The sequence below is a fragment of the Rhodnius prolixus genome, unplaced genomic scaffold (assembly GCF_049639745.1).
Source record: "Rhodnius prolixus isolate KJV_2025 unplaced genomic scaffold, Rpr scaffold_4, whole genome shotgun sequence".
Taxonomy (NCBI): domain Eukaryota; kingdom Metazoa; phylum Arthropoda; class Insecta; order Hemiptera; family Reduviidae; genus Rhodnius; species Rhodnius prolixus.
In genome coordinates this window covers 27178765-27194006 of record NW_027411614.1, presented here as the reverse complement: position 1 = coordinate 27194006, position 15242 = coordinate 27178765, and the positions used below count along the sequence as shown (strand labels likewise).

At 32.8% G+C, this 15242-nt stretch overlaps 1 protein-coding gene across 1 annotated transcript in view; it reads left to right on the top strand.

The window, feature by feature from the left end:
• The window catches only part of JhI-21 (Juvenile hormone Inducible-21), a 44830-nt gene that overhangs the window by 16314 nt on the left and 13274 nt on the right, over positions 1–15242 (top strand). Inside the window, exons 2-3 of the mRNA XM_074130589.1 lie at positions 877–1002; positions 10143–10284. Of these exons, the coding sequence (XP_073986690.1) occupies positions 877–1002; positions 10143–10284 (268 nt within the window). The remainder of the gene's footprint in view (positions 1–876; positions 1003–10142; positions 10285–15242) is intronic.

Genomic DNA, 15242 nt, shown 5'->3' with positions numbered 1-15242 from the left:
CAAATTATCTTTAATGCTAAATCTCGTTGTTATCCATGAAATATTGAAGATTTACGGGTGAGAAAATTCTTCGATGGTTGATACTATTTTACATTTTATTTTGGGGCTACATTTCATTAGTGTTAACTGTATCATTTAAAAAAATTAAAAAAAAACCTTCCTCGCTTCGAGTAAGGAGATTTTGAACTGAAAAAGATATCAAGCGCCGTTGTTTTGGAAGTGAATGAAGTCTTTAACTTTATATGCGTTGCCATTGGCATTGAGTTCATGTTACCTCATATTTTTATCCAATGTTCGTCGACGAAATCTTAAGACCAGTTTTGATGTCCATGTTGAACAGCCATGCTGATGCGTACTTTTATCGAGACAATATTGTACGTCGCTACAAGGGTTTGTCTGGCTTTTCTACACCTAGAAAAGGAAGAAATTTTACGTTGTCAAGCTTCTAAGAACATGTGTGTACACTGAAGACGTTTTTTCCACACAGTTAGCTACTTTGTCACCTTCAGCAAGCCTGGAAAGATACGCCTGAAAAGGACAACTATCGTCTCATTTAAAGTATCGCCGTGTAGGAAAACTATGATTTTAAAAGTTTTGACATTGCTAGAAAATTTTCCTTAAACCTATAAACTTCTTTTTTCAATTATAAATACAATAAATTATTTCCTTATGGATACAATATTAGTTCTTCAGTTTTTAAGTTGCCTTCACTGAATGCTTTGTAAAATTTCTAGCTTTCCCCTATCTGGGTAGCTGGCGATCCCATGTAAGATTCCGTTAATTTTATGTATGTCTACATTAGAATATTATTAGTAATTACAGATAATATTTTATTTTTCTACCACAATAATAATGTTAAGTTATAAAATGTTCCAGGTTTGCTAACACTGATCAATTGCGCTAGTGTACGATGGGCCATGGCTGTGCAGAATATTTTCACAACAGCAAAATTGTTAGCCCTAGCAGCCATCGTTTTGGCTGGAATGTACCACATATGTAGTGGTAAGTTACACATTTTTCATGATTGGAGCTTCACCAATTACTTTTGGTGTATAATTACTCATAATTTCTGTGGCAGTAATTAATTAAGTTTGATACTAACAATTTAAATCGTAGGTTAAAAGAAAACCGTCATAGTGATTCGTGAAATAGTGAAAATTAACCAAATTGGCGAAATTTGTGATGTGATCAGATGTAAAAAGCTTTGAAAAGACTGATTGAGAGCAAGGTAGTCAGTTTTCTTCTTATTAGCCCATACGTTAGAATGTTATTGAATTTCAGGAGTTTTCGAGTATCAATCTGTTTATTCAATTAATTAAAGTTACAGTCATTCGAGATAGATAACAGATATGTACGCTCTGTTGCATTTCAAACATAACTTTCTTATCTAGTACCCTTATTTTCTCCGTCTTATGAATTGACTAACTGCTACTACCTCCTTTGTTTTACTATTTATCTTAACGAGTATTTTCATTCATGGGTTAAGATGCAATAATAGTTTTATTAACTTTAAAAGGAATATTACTTTGTTTCATTAAAACTTTATATACAAAAAATATTGTTCATAGAAATATTGATAATCTTTTTTGGTAACTGATTCTCTAGCCCAAAGGTAAATTGCCAATTTTAGTTGAAATTTTTTTAAATTTATTTGTTTGCCAAGCTTTCGATGTAAAGACCAAGTGATCTTCATAGCTTACACTTATAAACAATTATTATTTGTTTCACATGTCTTAACATTAAAGGTTAGCGTGTCTTCTTTCCCGTTTAGGCATTGAGTTGATGATCAATAGCTAACGATTTTCCCAACTGGAGATATTTATGTATATGATCTGTGTGCTACCATCAACATAGCGCTGTTTGTAAGTCTTGTCCTAGGATAAATCCTTGTAGATGGATCTCATCCTTTGCCTAAGATCTTATGGGAAGAACTCTACTTCATCTGTTGTTTCGGTTAGAACTGGATACTAAAAAAGCTTCTTTTTCTTTTTTTAAATTTATTTTTTTTGGCCGCCCACCTCCTGAGAATAATAAATATTTCGTGTTGACTTACTAGTACAAATTTCTTCTTAATTTTCTTCTAATCAAGAAGCCAATTCCCATACAAATGATGGTCTATGTAGTAGCTGAAGTAGTCGTTGAGAGTTAACTGTTTTTAACAAGCCTTTACCAATTCACCTTGAATTCAGCTAATATTATTCGATATTAATAAAATTGTGATTTTGTTATTACTGCTTAAATATGGTAAAAGCTCAAGAATTCTGGATACTGAAACCAAATGTTTTTCTTTTAATCAGTTCATGCCCAGGTTACAGATGGATGGTTACGTGGTGATATTTTAATAATTTTTTTTTAACCTAAAAGATTGGAATAATTTTCTGATTATTAATTTGTTTTTCCTCCTGTATATAAATAAAAAACCTCTTTTCGTCTTTTCTTGTTTATTATTGAAAATTGTTATTTCATACTTGACGGATATAAAACTAATTGGTAAATGAGTAGGCCTATAATCCTTGGAACAGTTGGAGGTACTCCGTATTCGATTTCCTCGGTGACAATGATCATTACAGTTTAGCTGTTAACCTTGAATTTCAGCAAGTTGAACTCCTTGTTTCTCTCTAATAATGTACATATATCTCCCATTTTTTTTCTCTTACTACTTACCAGAAATTTCAAGATCATTCTCGGGAAGTATAAATACCAATTCATTTTTTGGGTATTTTTTTTTTATTAGTTAGGAAGGTTAAGGCCCACCATGGAAAGCACCCACTTCGTTCTAAAATAGTAATAGATGATTGTTCCAGTATTTTAAAATACTTGTTCCAGTATTTTAATTATTTGGGTTGTGAGGTTAGCTTTCGTCCAGATAATGATGTACAAAATAAAATAAGTAAATTTCAAGCTATCTGTGGTATAATAAACAGATCACGATACCAGAAACAAAACTAAAATTTTATAAAACTATGGCTGTGCCTCTGCTCACTTATGGAAGCGAATCTTGGGTTACCAGAGCTAAGGATAAAAGTAACCTACAAAGTGCAGAGATGCAATTCCTCAGAAGAGTTAAGGGTTGCACAAAAAGAGAGAGTATACGAAATGTTGACATACGGGAGGAATTGGATATATACAATATCAACGAATTTATAGAGGAAATTAGAGATAGATGGAGGGGGCATCTTAATCGTATGTCAACTACAAGAGTGCCGGTAATGGTCAATAAATACAGACCTAGAGGACAACGTAGTTAGTGTAGGACGACCATTGAAAAGATGGAGATGGAAAAAAATAAAATAAATAATAATCAAATAAAATAAATAAATAAATATAATATTGTGAAGACGGGACAGGCATGTTGCCTAATCCTTGAAGTGAAGATGAAGAAGAAGAAGAAGAAGAAGTTAGGAAACAATATATTCAACGGGTTTAAATTAGTTACTATGACATCTCAAAAATTTTGTTAATCTTAGAAGGTCGTCAATAAATGGTATCCGTCATAGGAAGCATGTTTTTTTTGTCTTCCTTTATAGCGCTTCGCCAACTTCTTCATTAGCACCGCCTTGTCATCTAAAACCTCTCGTGCTGAAAAAGCACCTCCTCTTCCCTCGCTACAGTCCTTTACAGCTTCCACTGGGGAGTAGTGTGGGACCGAGGGATACTGTAGGCCCTTCTTCAGCCCTTTAGCCATCAAATCCAGCCGATGCAGGGAAGAAAGTTGCTGACAGGCTGGCGCCATCTTTCCTTTATGCTGTGCAAGCAAGCATGTTATTGTTATTTTTGACCATTTTCGGATTTTCATCCATTATTATTGGTTAATTGTTGGCTTGGTGTAGATATGAGACTTTCTCTATATAGTGTTTCTGGCTCATATTGCGTTTTATTTGAAAACAAATTTTTTTTTTTAAGATTTCTATCATTATAAAACATTATAAAAAATAAAGTTTTTCTATTGAACTAACATTTACTAAGTTACAAAATATTTGTAAATTTAAGGTTTCTCGAACTTATTTTTTTATTAACTCATGCTAGATATTGACGGTATTACATTTACAACCAGTATTTGAATTTTGAGCCGAGATATTGTATTAAAACTAGTAAAAAGTACATTGGTCGATTACGACCGGAGAAGAAGTTTATCAGAAGTTAGCTGGTTGGGACCGAAGAACCGCGTGAACGGGTGTGGTTCACTCAGATTACTAACTTTGACGCAATTTTTGCTCTTCCACGGTTCATATGGGGCTTAGAAATTTTTATTCTATATCAAGTGCAACTATAATGGATAAGTTTAAAAATAATGTATGATGAGTGAACATGTTTTTAATGCTTGCTCTCTGTCTATACGAAGAATTGGGTGGAACGAGGGCAGAGCACTGAGAGGTAAAGTGGAAGAAGTACAAGAAGAACGGAGCCTTACCACCCTAAGGTGCGATTATGATGCTCTTGATTTAGTCTAGCAGAATATTATAACATTCAAGTTGCGTGTAATCAGGGCTGCTCATGTGTAATGTTTGATAAAAGACATGGTTGATGCATAGAAGGTTTGTTTGCCTTGCAAACTTACTTCATGCTCTTTCAGTCATTCTGAAAGAGTCCTCCATTATCGACAACCTCATTTAGAAAAAAATAAGAAAAAGTTTGACTCTCACATTTTGGCTTTAAAAAAGTATTTCTTCAGAAACTGATTAAAAATCATTTAGCTGTTCGATTGGACTGTCCCCTAACTTTCAACTGTTGCATTTCGTATTTCTATTCGACAGAAACTATTGGAGGTCCTAAAGCCAGGCATTCCTCAACTATTCATAATAATAAATAAAAACAAATATAAAAAAAAAGATAAATTGCAAAGAAAGTGATCTAACATAGAACTTATTCGCTTTATCGCAAAGAAAATTGTGACTTGAGTGACTTCAAGACAGCAAAACAAGGTAAGCGAATTTTTTTCTAGTCAGAAGAGAATTCATGATCGGATAGCTGGTTCTACTTCTCCGGGATTAAATTATTTTTGTGAATAAAATGCAGTTTGAGCATGCGCACTGCAGTAATTCACCCGCCAATTTTCTTAGTGGCGATATAGTTTTTAAGTTTAAATTGGAGCCAGCCTCAATGGGATTTTATTGTATTTTAAAGTAAGTTTACCGCTGCAATTACACTTAGTTAATTCAACTCTCCTGTTTAAAGTGCTGGTTATTGTTTTAAATTTGTTCCTATATTGTTAATTAATACCTAATTTAGATAAACAACTTTATGAATAATCAATATTTTATTTTGATATCTCATAAAAAATAAATTCAAATTTAAATTATTTAATAGATACGTATTCCATTCTATTTTATTTACATATACTGTTAATAAAATATTCCCCGCTTATTATTTCTATTGTATAAAACTGAAGTTGGGTTATTGTTATTATGTGTGAATAAATAAATGAATAAACAAATTGCATTTTGTTACTGTATATTATTACTTACTTATTTTTGACTATTTTAATGGTAACACTATAAGTGAAAGCTTGGTCTCATGTGGATTTAATAAATTTAATTATAGATTATCAGTTAGTTACCTTCTTCTTTCAAAGGCCTTGTGTTTAAAAAAGAAGGAGACCTGCAGAAAATAGTAGGGGAGAAAGGAAAATAAGTATATAATATATATTTGTACGCGTTGTATTTAAAATATTTCATCTGTAGTCTGGAACAGTGGGCACCCTGTAACTTTATACACCAGGTTATTTTTGGTCCTTAATTCACTACTGTTCATTCAGTAATGTAATACATTTATAAGTTCGTGACTAGGCTCTATACAAATGGCTTAACGTTATTATTTATTTATTTTTATTTCAATTTTTAAATTGTTACCGTCCTTTCCAAGCTGAATTCAATCTTTCTGAGGTTTATTTGTTAATTTCTCTTACTTTCACATAAGAAAAATAATAATTATTGGAATATCTTTTTTGAGGAAATATTTTAACTGGGTACGAAAAATTTCTTTTTTAAGAATTATTGTGTATGTTAAAATTTGATATTCGCTTAAGATGCCATTATAAAATTTTGTTCTGATCAATTTTTTTTAATGTGTTATTAAAATTCTAAAGATTTGCCTATTTCTCTTGAGACTATTCTTTTTTTTCAGATAAAAAGAATCCAATGGAGGATGTGAGTTTTTTTGCTTTATACACTGACGAGGTGGCCTACTATCTTTCATCATGGAATATGCGCAAATATTGAACTGATTTTTCGAATCTTTTAAATCCTTATCCAATCCGACCTCCAATATGTTGAGACACCTTAAACTACATGGTTTTGTTTGTGAATTCTCAGTTTTATTGAAACTTCAGATTATAACTGAATATTTTTGGCTTCAGTAGAAATTTATTACGTTAGAAAGACTAAAATGAATATTCCCAGAGAAAGGTTTTTAATCAAATCTTAAAGCCTTCAAAACGAGTAGTTATTGGGTTTAAAGCAATTTAATTTAAAGTAACTTGAGTAGTTTTCGAGCAAATTTTTTTTTGGGGGGGATACACTCGAAAAAGTAACGTGATTATCTCGATTGATTAATGATTTTATCGCTAAATTTCTGTCGAGAGTATTCAAGAGAAATTGATTAGTGATCTTCCGCTTTGTGTTTACAATTAAAATACGATATCAGAACCCACTCACTCAACACTTTGTCAAAATTGTTTTATCGTAATCAAATCTACCTTCATTTGAAACTATTGTCTTAATAAAATTTTTAATAAATAAATTAGAATGTAAAGTTTTTTTTTCTTTCTTTCTTGGTTTTATGGTTGTTGCAAATTAGCCATCATTCATTGGTCTGCCTTTAAATAGTGGATAGTTTGTCTGGTGATATGAATAGTTTTAAAATCATTTTCAGTATTATATATTTTTTTTTGTCCTAATGTAGTTATTTATATAAGTCTGGGTAAGTCAGTATAGTGTTTAAGTTGGCTGGAAGTGGGCAGTTCGTCTGTAATATTGCCTTCCACAGCTGATCCCTACCGTTCTTGTTCTTGCTGCTGGCCAAGATAATGTGATTTGGCTTCGTCTGTTGATTCTTTATCGCAGTAGCATATGGGATCTATTACAATAAGTGCCAAAAGGTATGGTGAGTAGTTGTGATTGAATCACAGTCTGCTCATGGTACAGTAAAATCCTCTGTTTTCCGAAAATGCTGTAAACCATGGTTTCACTGGTATAGAGGACAGTACATGGGAGTAGAATTTTTCTTTTACGGTTTTCGAGGATGAGTAAATTTCAGTCCATTTTCTGTAGCAGATTATTTTTTGTTTGAAAATTTTTTTTAGATCTGAGGTAGTTAGTGGCTCTGTAGGTGTTTCTTGGAGATGGGTGGTCAGTTTCGCACCGATATCGGCCTTATCCCCCACATCAGATATACCACTAATCTAACGTTAGAATTTATTTTATGTAGCATAGTTAACAATAAAGGATCACTACTGGGTTGTTTTAATTTTTGGAAAGCGCTCATACTATCGCTCATAATGACAAGAGTGTTGAATATTTGCTGACCAAATTTGGGCTAGGTATTTATTTATTAATGGCTCTGAGTTCGGATTCCAAATGCTGAATATACGTTGTAAAGTTTGAATTGAGAACAGGTGTCTGATTTAGGAATCATAGAACGAGCACTCAACAGCGTCATGATTTTTTAGAACCGTCCGTTTAGAAGTAATTGAATTGAGGAAATTTGATACTAAGCGAAGATAGGAAGTTGTAATTGTTTAAAGAATTAGGAAGGTTTGGTTTGTATTGGTAAAGATTGGTGAAGATATGAGTGCTTTAGTTTGAAGTGAGAATAGAATAATCCTAATTTTAAGAGGGAAATCAAAAGTTCTTAGAGCAAAAATATCTGCTATATGAATTTTTTTTTTTTTGCGTTTATTTGTGCTACAGTCACCTCGTTAGTGCTATAAGTAACAGTGATAACCGAGTAACAAATGATAAGTATCGAGTGGAGAAGTTACCCAGTTGTAACACTCCCAAATATTAGATGGTTAGTCACTCTCTTCACTAGAGAGGAGATCACGAAGCCACTGTCTTTTAAGGCGTCTTGTCGGGTTATCAGGAAGAGTTCTAGAAGAAAGATTTTTAGCTAGAGGATTTATATGAGATTGTAGGTTGAAGTGAAGTTTTCTGTATCTTGTTTTAGCACTTGTGTGACAAAAGGAATGTTAAGGTCAGTGTGTATAGTCAGGTTGGAGACATAAAAAGGAGCTTGTACAATAGTTCGAAGCATTTTAGATTGTAGAGATTGAATCCTTTGGAGATTGGATCGTTTGGTTGAACCCCACAGCTCTATTCCATACGCCCAGTTTCAAAATAGAAGTATAAATTAGTCTTTTGTTGTCCAGAGAGAGTTTTGATCTGTCGTCTAAGAGTCTTTTAAGTAGTTGATAGCGTCTGTCCAGTTCTGTTCTTTTAAGTCTAGTGTAGGGTTAATAATATGAATAGAATTAATATTTACATTTAATATTTGTGTTGCACAATTTTGTTTGTAATTCCCCCCTCAAAAAATATTTTAGAACAGTGGGATTTTTTACTCACTTTTTTATATAATCACTTTTATTAGTAACCTGATGTGTCAGCAAGATATTTTATTTGCATTGTTTAACAATTACTATGTGCGTTAACGGTACTTGTACAGGAATTTTGCTAAATTGGGTACATTTTATTTAGGCTAATGTTCTTTTTTTTTTTTTTCAACGCCTTGGCCGTTGGGAACTAGGTCATTCGGCTCCTGGCAGCCCAATAAAATTTTGCCATTTTGGCATAAGTATCGTAAGTCTTCTATGACAACATCCGTCAAAGCGCGGGACATTGAAGCAAGTGTTAATCATCCATCTCACCTTGGTGCTCACCACCCCAATTCTGTTGGGTCAGTCGTGCCCTGCTTGCCACGACCTCTCTTCTAGTAGCCGTGGCCGTAATGAGAGCTTCTAGCATCGTCTGCCATTGCTTATCCTCGGCCTGACACTGTCTTGTCCTCTTCACCACTTATTAGTTAAAGATTTTGATTAGTCTTTTCACAGCGGAGTAGCGGTGTCTCAGGTTGCTGCACTTCGGCTTCTCTGCGGACGAGTTCATCAGCTTTCCCATTGCCCGCCTGGCCACAGTGGCTGGGAACGCGGGATCTCCTTTCTAATCAGATTGCTGATGACCTTTTGGGCTATCCTTATCTCTCTCTTATTTCCAGGAAAAATTCTATGTCGAAAATTATTGGGCACTTCCTTTACCTAATAAGAGAAAATAAAAATTGCTAAAAGTTATCAATCTAATTAGAAAAGTGACATTCTTGAGGCCTGTTTACTTCACCTTTGGCATATTATTAATATATTAAATTTCTTTTTGTAAGTATATTATGCAAGTAAAGAGGTCGTCGTACCTTTTTCGATGAAAATGAACTATATGGGGAGGATAAAATGTACGTCTCTTCTCCTCTAGAATTGCCTGAAGAAGCCTTTTTTCTAGTGAAATGTAAAAAAATAAAAACATATATGTATATACGAGTATATATATATAGATGTACGTAATAAGAATGCAATGTAAAAAGAACAGGCTGATTGTGTGCAATAGCTTTTTGCTAGATCATTGTAGCACCGAGTTACATATTAAATCTAGCATTTCTCCGATTTTATTAGGACTTCTACAATTGCTTTAATAAGTAAGTAAAGTAATCGCCTGTTTTTTCAGGCGGGGCTTAACGTCCAACTACCAATTAGGTGTCGTGGACGGAGGCGACTAGCAAACATACTTTACTGTAAATTTCTTTTATTAACCATTAAATAAAATCCAAGGCCTAAGACCGGGAATCGAACCCAGTACCACAATACAACTTAGCTTCGCAGGTCTCGTCTCTAACCGCTCGGCTACGGTGGCGGTTAATGAGTAAGGAAAATATAGAGCCTTGTTAATTCTGCTTTAATAAAATACTCTTTTATTTCGATGATTATCGTGAGCACTGCCGACTCAACCAAATTTTTTAACCCTTTTTTTTTATATAATCATTGGTATGTACTATACAATTTGATCATTAAAAATGTATCTCCTATTTAACTTTGTAAAGAATACAAAATTTATACAGCATGTATGTATCTGATAAATTATTATTAATTTTTTTTTTTTTTTCAGGAAATACATCGCACTTTGAATCACCATGGGAAGGAGATTATACTATAACTTCTATAACAATGGCTCTCTTTTCTGGCTTGTTTGCTTTTGGTGGTTGGAATTATTTGAATTTTGTTACAGAAGAATTGCAAGATCCATACAAGTAAGAAAAAAAAACATGATATTATCTCCTTTTTGCATTCATTACAATGATGTCAAATTTCCAAAATTTAGTTATACGAGGGTCGTTTGAAAAGTCCGTGCAAAGTCAGAGAGATAGCACCACTGGCGCGTATCGAGGTTATGTTTAGTTAGTAGCATCTCTTGGAAGAACACACACCAAGTTTCAGCCAGATCGGTCTATTTCTTTGTGTTTGGCATTCGTTTGAATCAAGGAAGTCGAGTAATTTTCAAAATATGGACGAAAAAGAATTTCGTGTGTTGATTAAACACTACTTTATGAAAGGCAAAACGCCTCAGGAGACTAAAGAGAAGCTTGATAAACATTATGGTGACTCTGCACCTTCGATTAGAACAGTTTATAAGTGGTTTCAAAATTTTCGGAGTGGCCATATGGGCACAAGTGACGCTGAACGTTCTGGACGCCCTGTTGAGGTTACTACTCCAGAAATCATTGATAAAATCCATGATATGGTGATGGATGACAGAAGAGTGAAGGTGCGTGAGATTGCTAGTGCTGTGGGCATCTCGAATGAACGGGTACATAATATTTTGCATCAACATTTGGACATGACAAAGCTATCCGCAAGATGGGTGCCGCGATTGCTCACGCTTGACCAAAAACGAAATCGTGTAAGGACGGTTTGCAGCTGTTCCAGAAGAATCCGCAGGACTTTAAGCGTCGTTTCGTCACTGTGGATGAAACATGGATACATCACTACACTCCTGAGACCAAAGAACAATCTAAACAATGGGTTACCAAGGGGGAATCTGCGCCAAAAAAAGGCGAAGACCGTTCCTTCGGCCGGAAAGATTATGGCGACTGTCTTTTGGGATTCGCAAGGAATAATCCGCATCGACTATCTGGAAAAGGGTAAAACTATTACAGGTGCATATTATTCATCGTTATTGGACCGTTTGATAACCGAGCTGCAAGAAAAACGCCCACGATTGGCCCACAAAAAAGTCCTTTTCCATCACGACAACGCACCAGCTCACACCTCAGCAGTTGTAGTCGCAAAATTAATGGAAATAGGGTTCCAACTCGTTTCGCATCCCCCCTATTCTCCAGACTTGGCTCCCTCGGACTACTATTTGTTCCCCAATATGAAGAAATGGCTGGCGGGAAAAAGATTTTATTCAAACGAGGAGGTGATTGCAGAAACGAATGGCCATTTTTCAGACTTGGACAAATCCTATTATTCGGAAGGGATCAACAAACTAGAGCAGCGTTGGACGAAGTGTATAAGCCTAAAAGGAGACTAAGTTGAAAAATAAAAAAGGTTTACCCCAAAAAATTAAGTAGTTTTTATTTTTGCACGGACTTTTCAAACGACCCTCGTACGTACGAATCATGTTTTGAGTTTCCTAAGTATAACCAATAAGTTGTTTTTTTTTAATAATTGATTTTTCTATTCCCATATGAGGATGGGTGCGAAATAAAAACTAAAAATGTAGAGAAGTGAAATTTTATTTGCTTTAATGTTATTATTATTTGATCATTCCTGTAAAATCGATCAATCGGTTTGAATAATTTTTTACGATTCACATTTCTTTTCTTTGTATTCACAAAATAGATAGATGTTGAGCAACAGATTGATTGGTTGTAGGGACTTTTGTGTCTTTTTTTAAAAGAATTATATAAATTTTAATAACGAATTTCTCTTTGAATAAACTTTTTTTTTTACGAATTAAATATTTGCAACTAAAGATTGAGAGAAATAGAAACAAAAAAATATTTCTAGCCAGTCATACTTAAATTTATGATGCCTGCTTTGTAATTAAATAATTGTAGTGCCCTAGTCAATTAGCCTCTATTTATATGGCATAGAGATGCCAACTTATCGAATGATCTATGAGAAAAGTATTTCTTAGTAAATAAATATTTTTTAATGTTAAAAGCAAAGTTAAAGAAAAATTAACAATTAATTAATGTAAATTCCTTTTTTTAAAAAAAAGACATTGTAATAAGAATTATGATTTCCAATTTTGTTATATATATATTTTTTTTTTTTTGGCTGGTCTCGCAGCAAAGTCCAGTAGAAAAAAGTGCTGCACGTCAAGTCAGGAGAGATAGTTGATATGTGCAACTGTTTGAATGTAGGGAACACATCAGCATACTTATCTTAGCCCAATCCAAGATCTGGGCCGAAGGTTGGAGAGCTGAGTTGTCGAGGATGAGCCTCGAAGCACCAAAGTTCCATTCCGTGTAACGCGCAAAGGTAGTCATTGTTAACTTTCCCAGTAAGGCTACCAAGTAATTTGGGACTCAATTCATTTTTGTGCGGAATACCCTTTAAAAAAATATATACATATTAAATTTAAATATTTATATCGTAGGTGTTTTGTTAAGGAAGAAAACAGATGGCACTTCCAAACATGAGATCCGATTTGAGTTAAATTGCCCACTATTAACATACCAAATAATAAATTTATGGTTTTAATATGAATACCATTAGGGGGAAATTTGTCCATTTGGTAACTGTTGCGAAAAGAGAAATGCGTTTTGGTTTCAAACTAGCCATTTCTTTTTTTTTTCTTTCGATTTAAAAAATCATTTAAAATTTATGGATTATGAATGAAGATCAAGTATTGAAACCAATTAAGTAAAAAAAATGTTAAAACCCAAGATAGACTAAAAGTGGAAAGTGTTTGATGATTATACAGTTAAATCCACTTGGCGAGATTAAGTGCTTTTTCTGTATTTGGTTTACGCAATGTTTCCTAATCTAATCAGGGTAAAATTTAAAGATGAAAATACACGTACCAAATAATAAATGTTTACCAACTGATATAATGATAATTTATTATATCGTATATATTTATTATCATTCTCTTGCTTGACAATGCAATCGATACAAAACTTAAAATAATAAGGAAATTAAATTAATTTTTTGTTATATTTTCCTTTTTAGAAATTTGTCAAAAAAAGAAAGTGGTTTGCTTACTAATCTATTCGTGCTTTATATTCATAAGTGCATAGAATGTGTAGAACAGAGACGGCCAACTTACCCATATATTCAAAACATAAGCAACGTTTGTTCTGCAGAATTGAGTTGTTAGACGTTATTAGGATTATTGAGTTGTACGTATATGAGCCTTTACTGCACAACTCGATTAACTCCATAAAACAAAAAACAAAACAAAAGAGAACTAAAAATGGAGAAATGCGATGAAATATTGTTTCTTTATATTGTTTTTTTTATAATTCTGTTTATAATATAAATTCAAATAAATTTACCGTTTCATTCAGCGCCTGCTACATTATTTGAGTTGAATTATTGTAACGATTTACATTATTGCACGGTGTTAATCAAAGTGGCTTCTGAAATAATTATTTATTTTTTAGTGGCCAAAATTTTTTTTGACGTTTAATGGTTTTAATCTTTATAATAATAAAATTTAATATAATAATAATAATAGGAAATTTATTATATAAAATAGGAAATATAAAAAGCTATGTCTCCACCAAGTGCTTTCACACTTAAATTGAAGATATTTCAAAAAGTGGAGTTAATCGATTTTGCAGTGAACGGCTCCACATATAACTATTAGTATATTGATATTGATGAGTAAGGTATTGCTGAAGGGATCATCTATTTAAACCGATTTCTCTAAATTATTTGGGTTCATCAACCGTTCACTTCTTTTGTTACTTTTTCAAAATCCTTTAGAGCTCCTGAAAACGCTGTCCTCAAAACGCATACACAAAATGCTGGGACAAACTACTGAATATATTTCTTCACGAATTGATTTTTATCGCCATAAACATAGAAATAATGATTGTAGTTAATATCGATTTAGTTATTGTCAGAAACTTTTTATTTTTTAAATGAAACTCAAACTCTTGATAAGCTCTTATGTTCTGTAATAATATTATTAATCATTTCACTTGGCTTAAACTCGGCTGCCAATATACGCTGATGTCACATAATAACTTGAAACGGAATTAGTGTCAGAACTTCTGTCAAAATAGCATTTAGTAATTTGACTGTGTTTCAGTAACTTATTAAGTTAATGCAAGTTACAACTTGATTTAATTGAAGATGATTTGAAGGATAGGAAGCGCTTGATTCGTTTATCTGGTTTAATAATTGCCTAAATTAAAAACATCATTTGAGTTGGACAAAAAGGACATCTCTTTTTTGTCGGCCTTTTTTTAATTTCGAAAACGAAATGAAAACCAAAGTTCAGATGCGGGAAAAATGCCTATACACACGAAAACTTACCTACAAGGACTATCATCGAAGTGAATTATGGTTCGGATATGTAGAATTTTAAAGCTATTCTTTATACTAATTAATTTAATAAAACTATAATAATAATAATAATAATAATAATAATAAATTTATTGCTCTCAAGTTTTCACCATAGCAAGGGGGTGAGCATACAAAGCTGATAACATATAAACATTACAAAATATTAATTTGACACTAGTGCTGGGTTCTTTGAAATCCTGTAAAATAGTGAAATTTGCATAAAAAATACATATATGTAGGTATAAGAAACCTTATTTAGACAATGTAATGGAAATCTTCAGCATCTTAACATATAGATAAATGGCAACAATTATAATGATATTTTAAAGAAATGAATGTTATGTCAGAGAATTATTCAAACACAAAAGTACAAAAGAGACAACAATAGTACATGTTTAAGCCCTACAATAATATTGATCTTACTCTTAATCCCTCGATAGTAAATTTACAAATATTGTTTGCCTTGTTATCTTCTAAGCACAATCATTTTTCAAATTGGACTAAGTTAGAAACCTGCTCCTTTTGGAAATGAAATAGTAAGAATTTATTTCTCAGCCAATCTAAAATTTTACATTCTGTAAAGAAATGACAAAGATCGTTCTTAGATCTAGCATCATTACACAATTTACATTGGCTTTCAGGAAAAATTGTGTATTTCAGTCCATTAATAAATAATCGAACA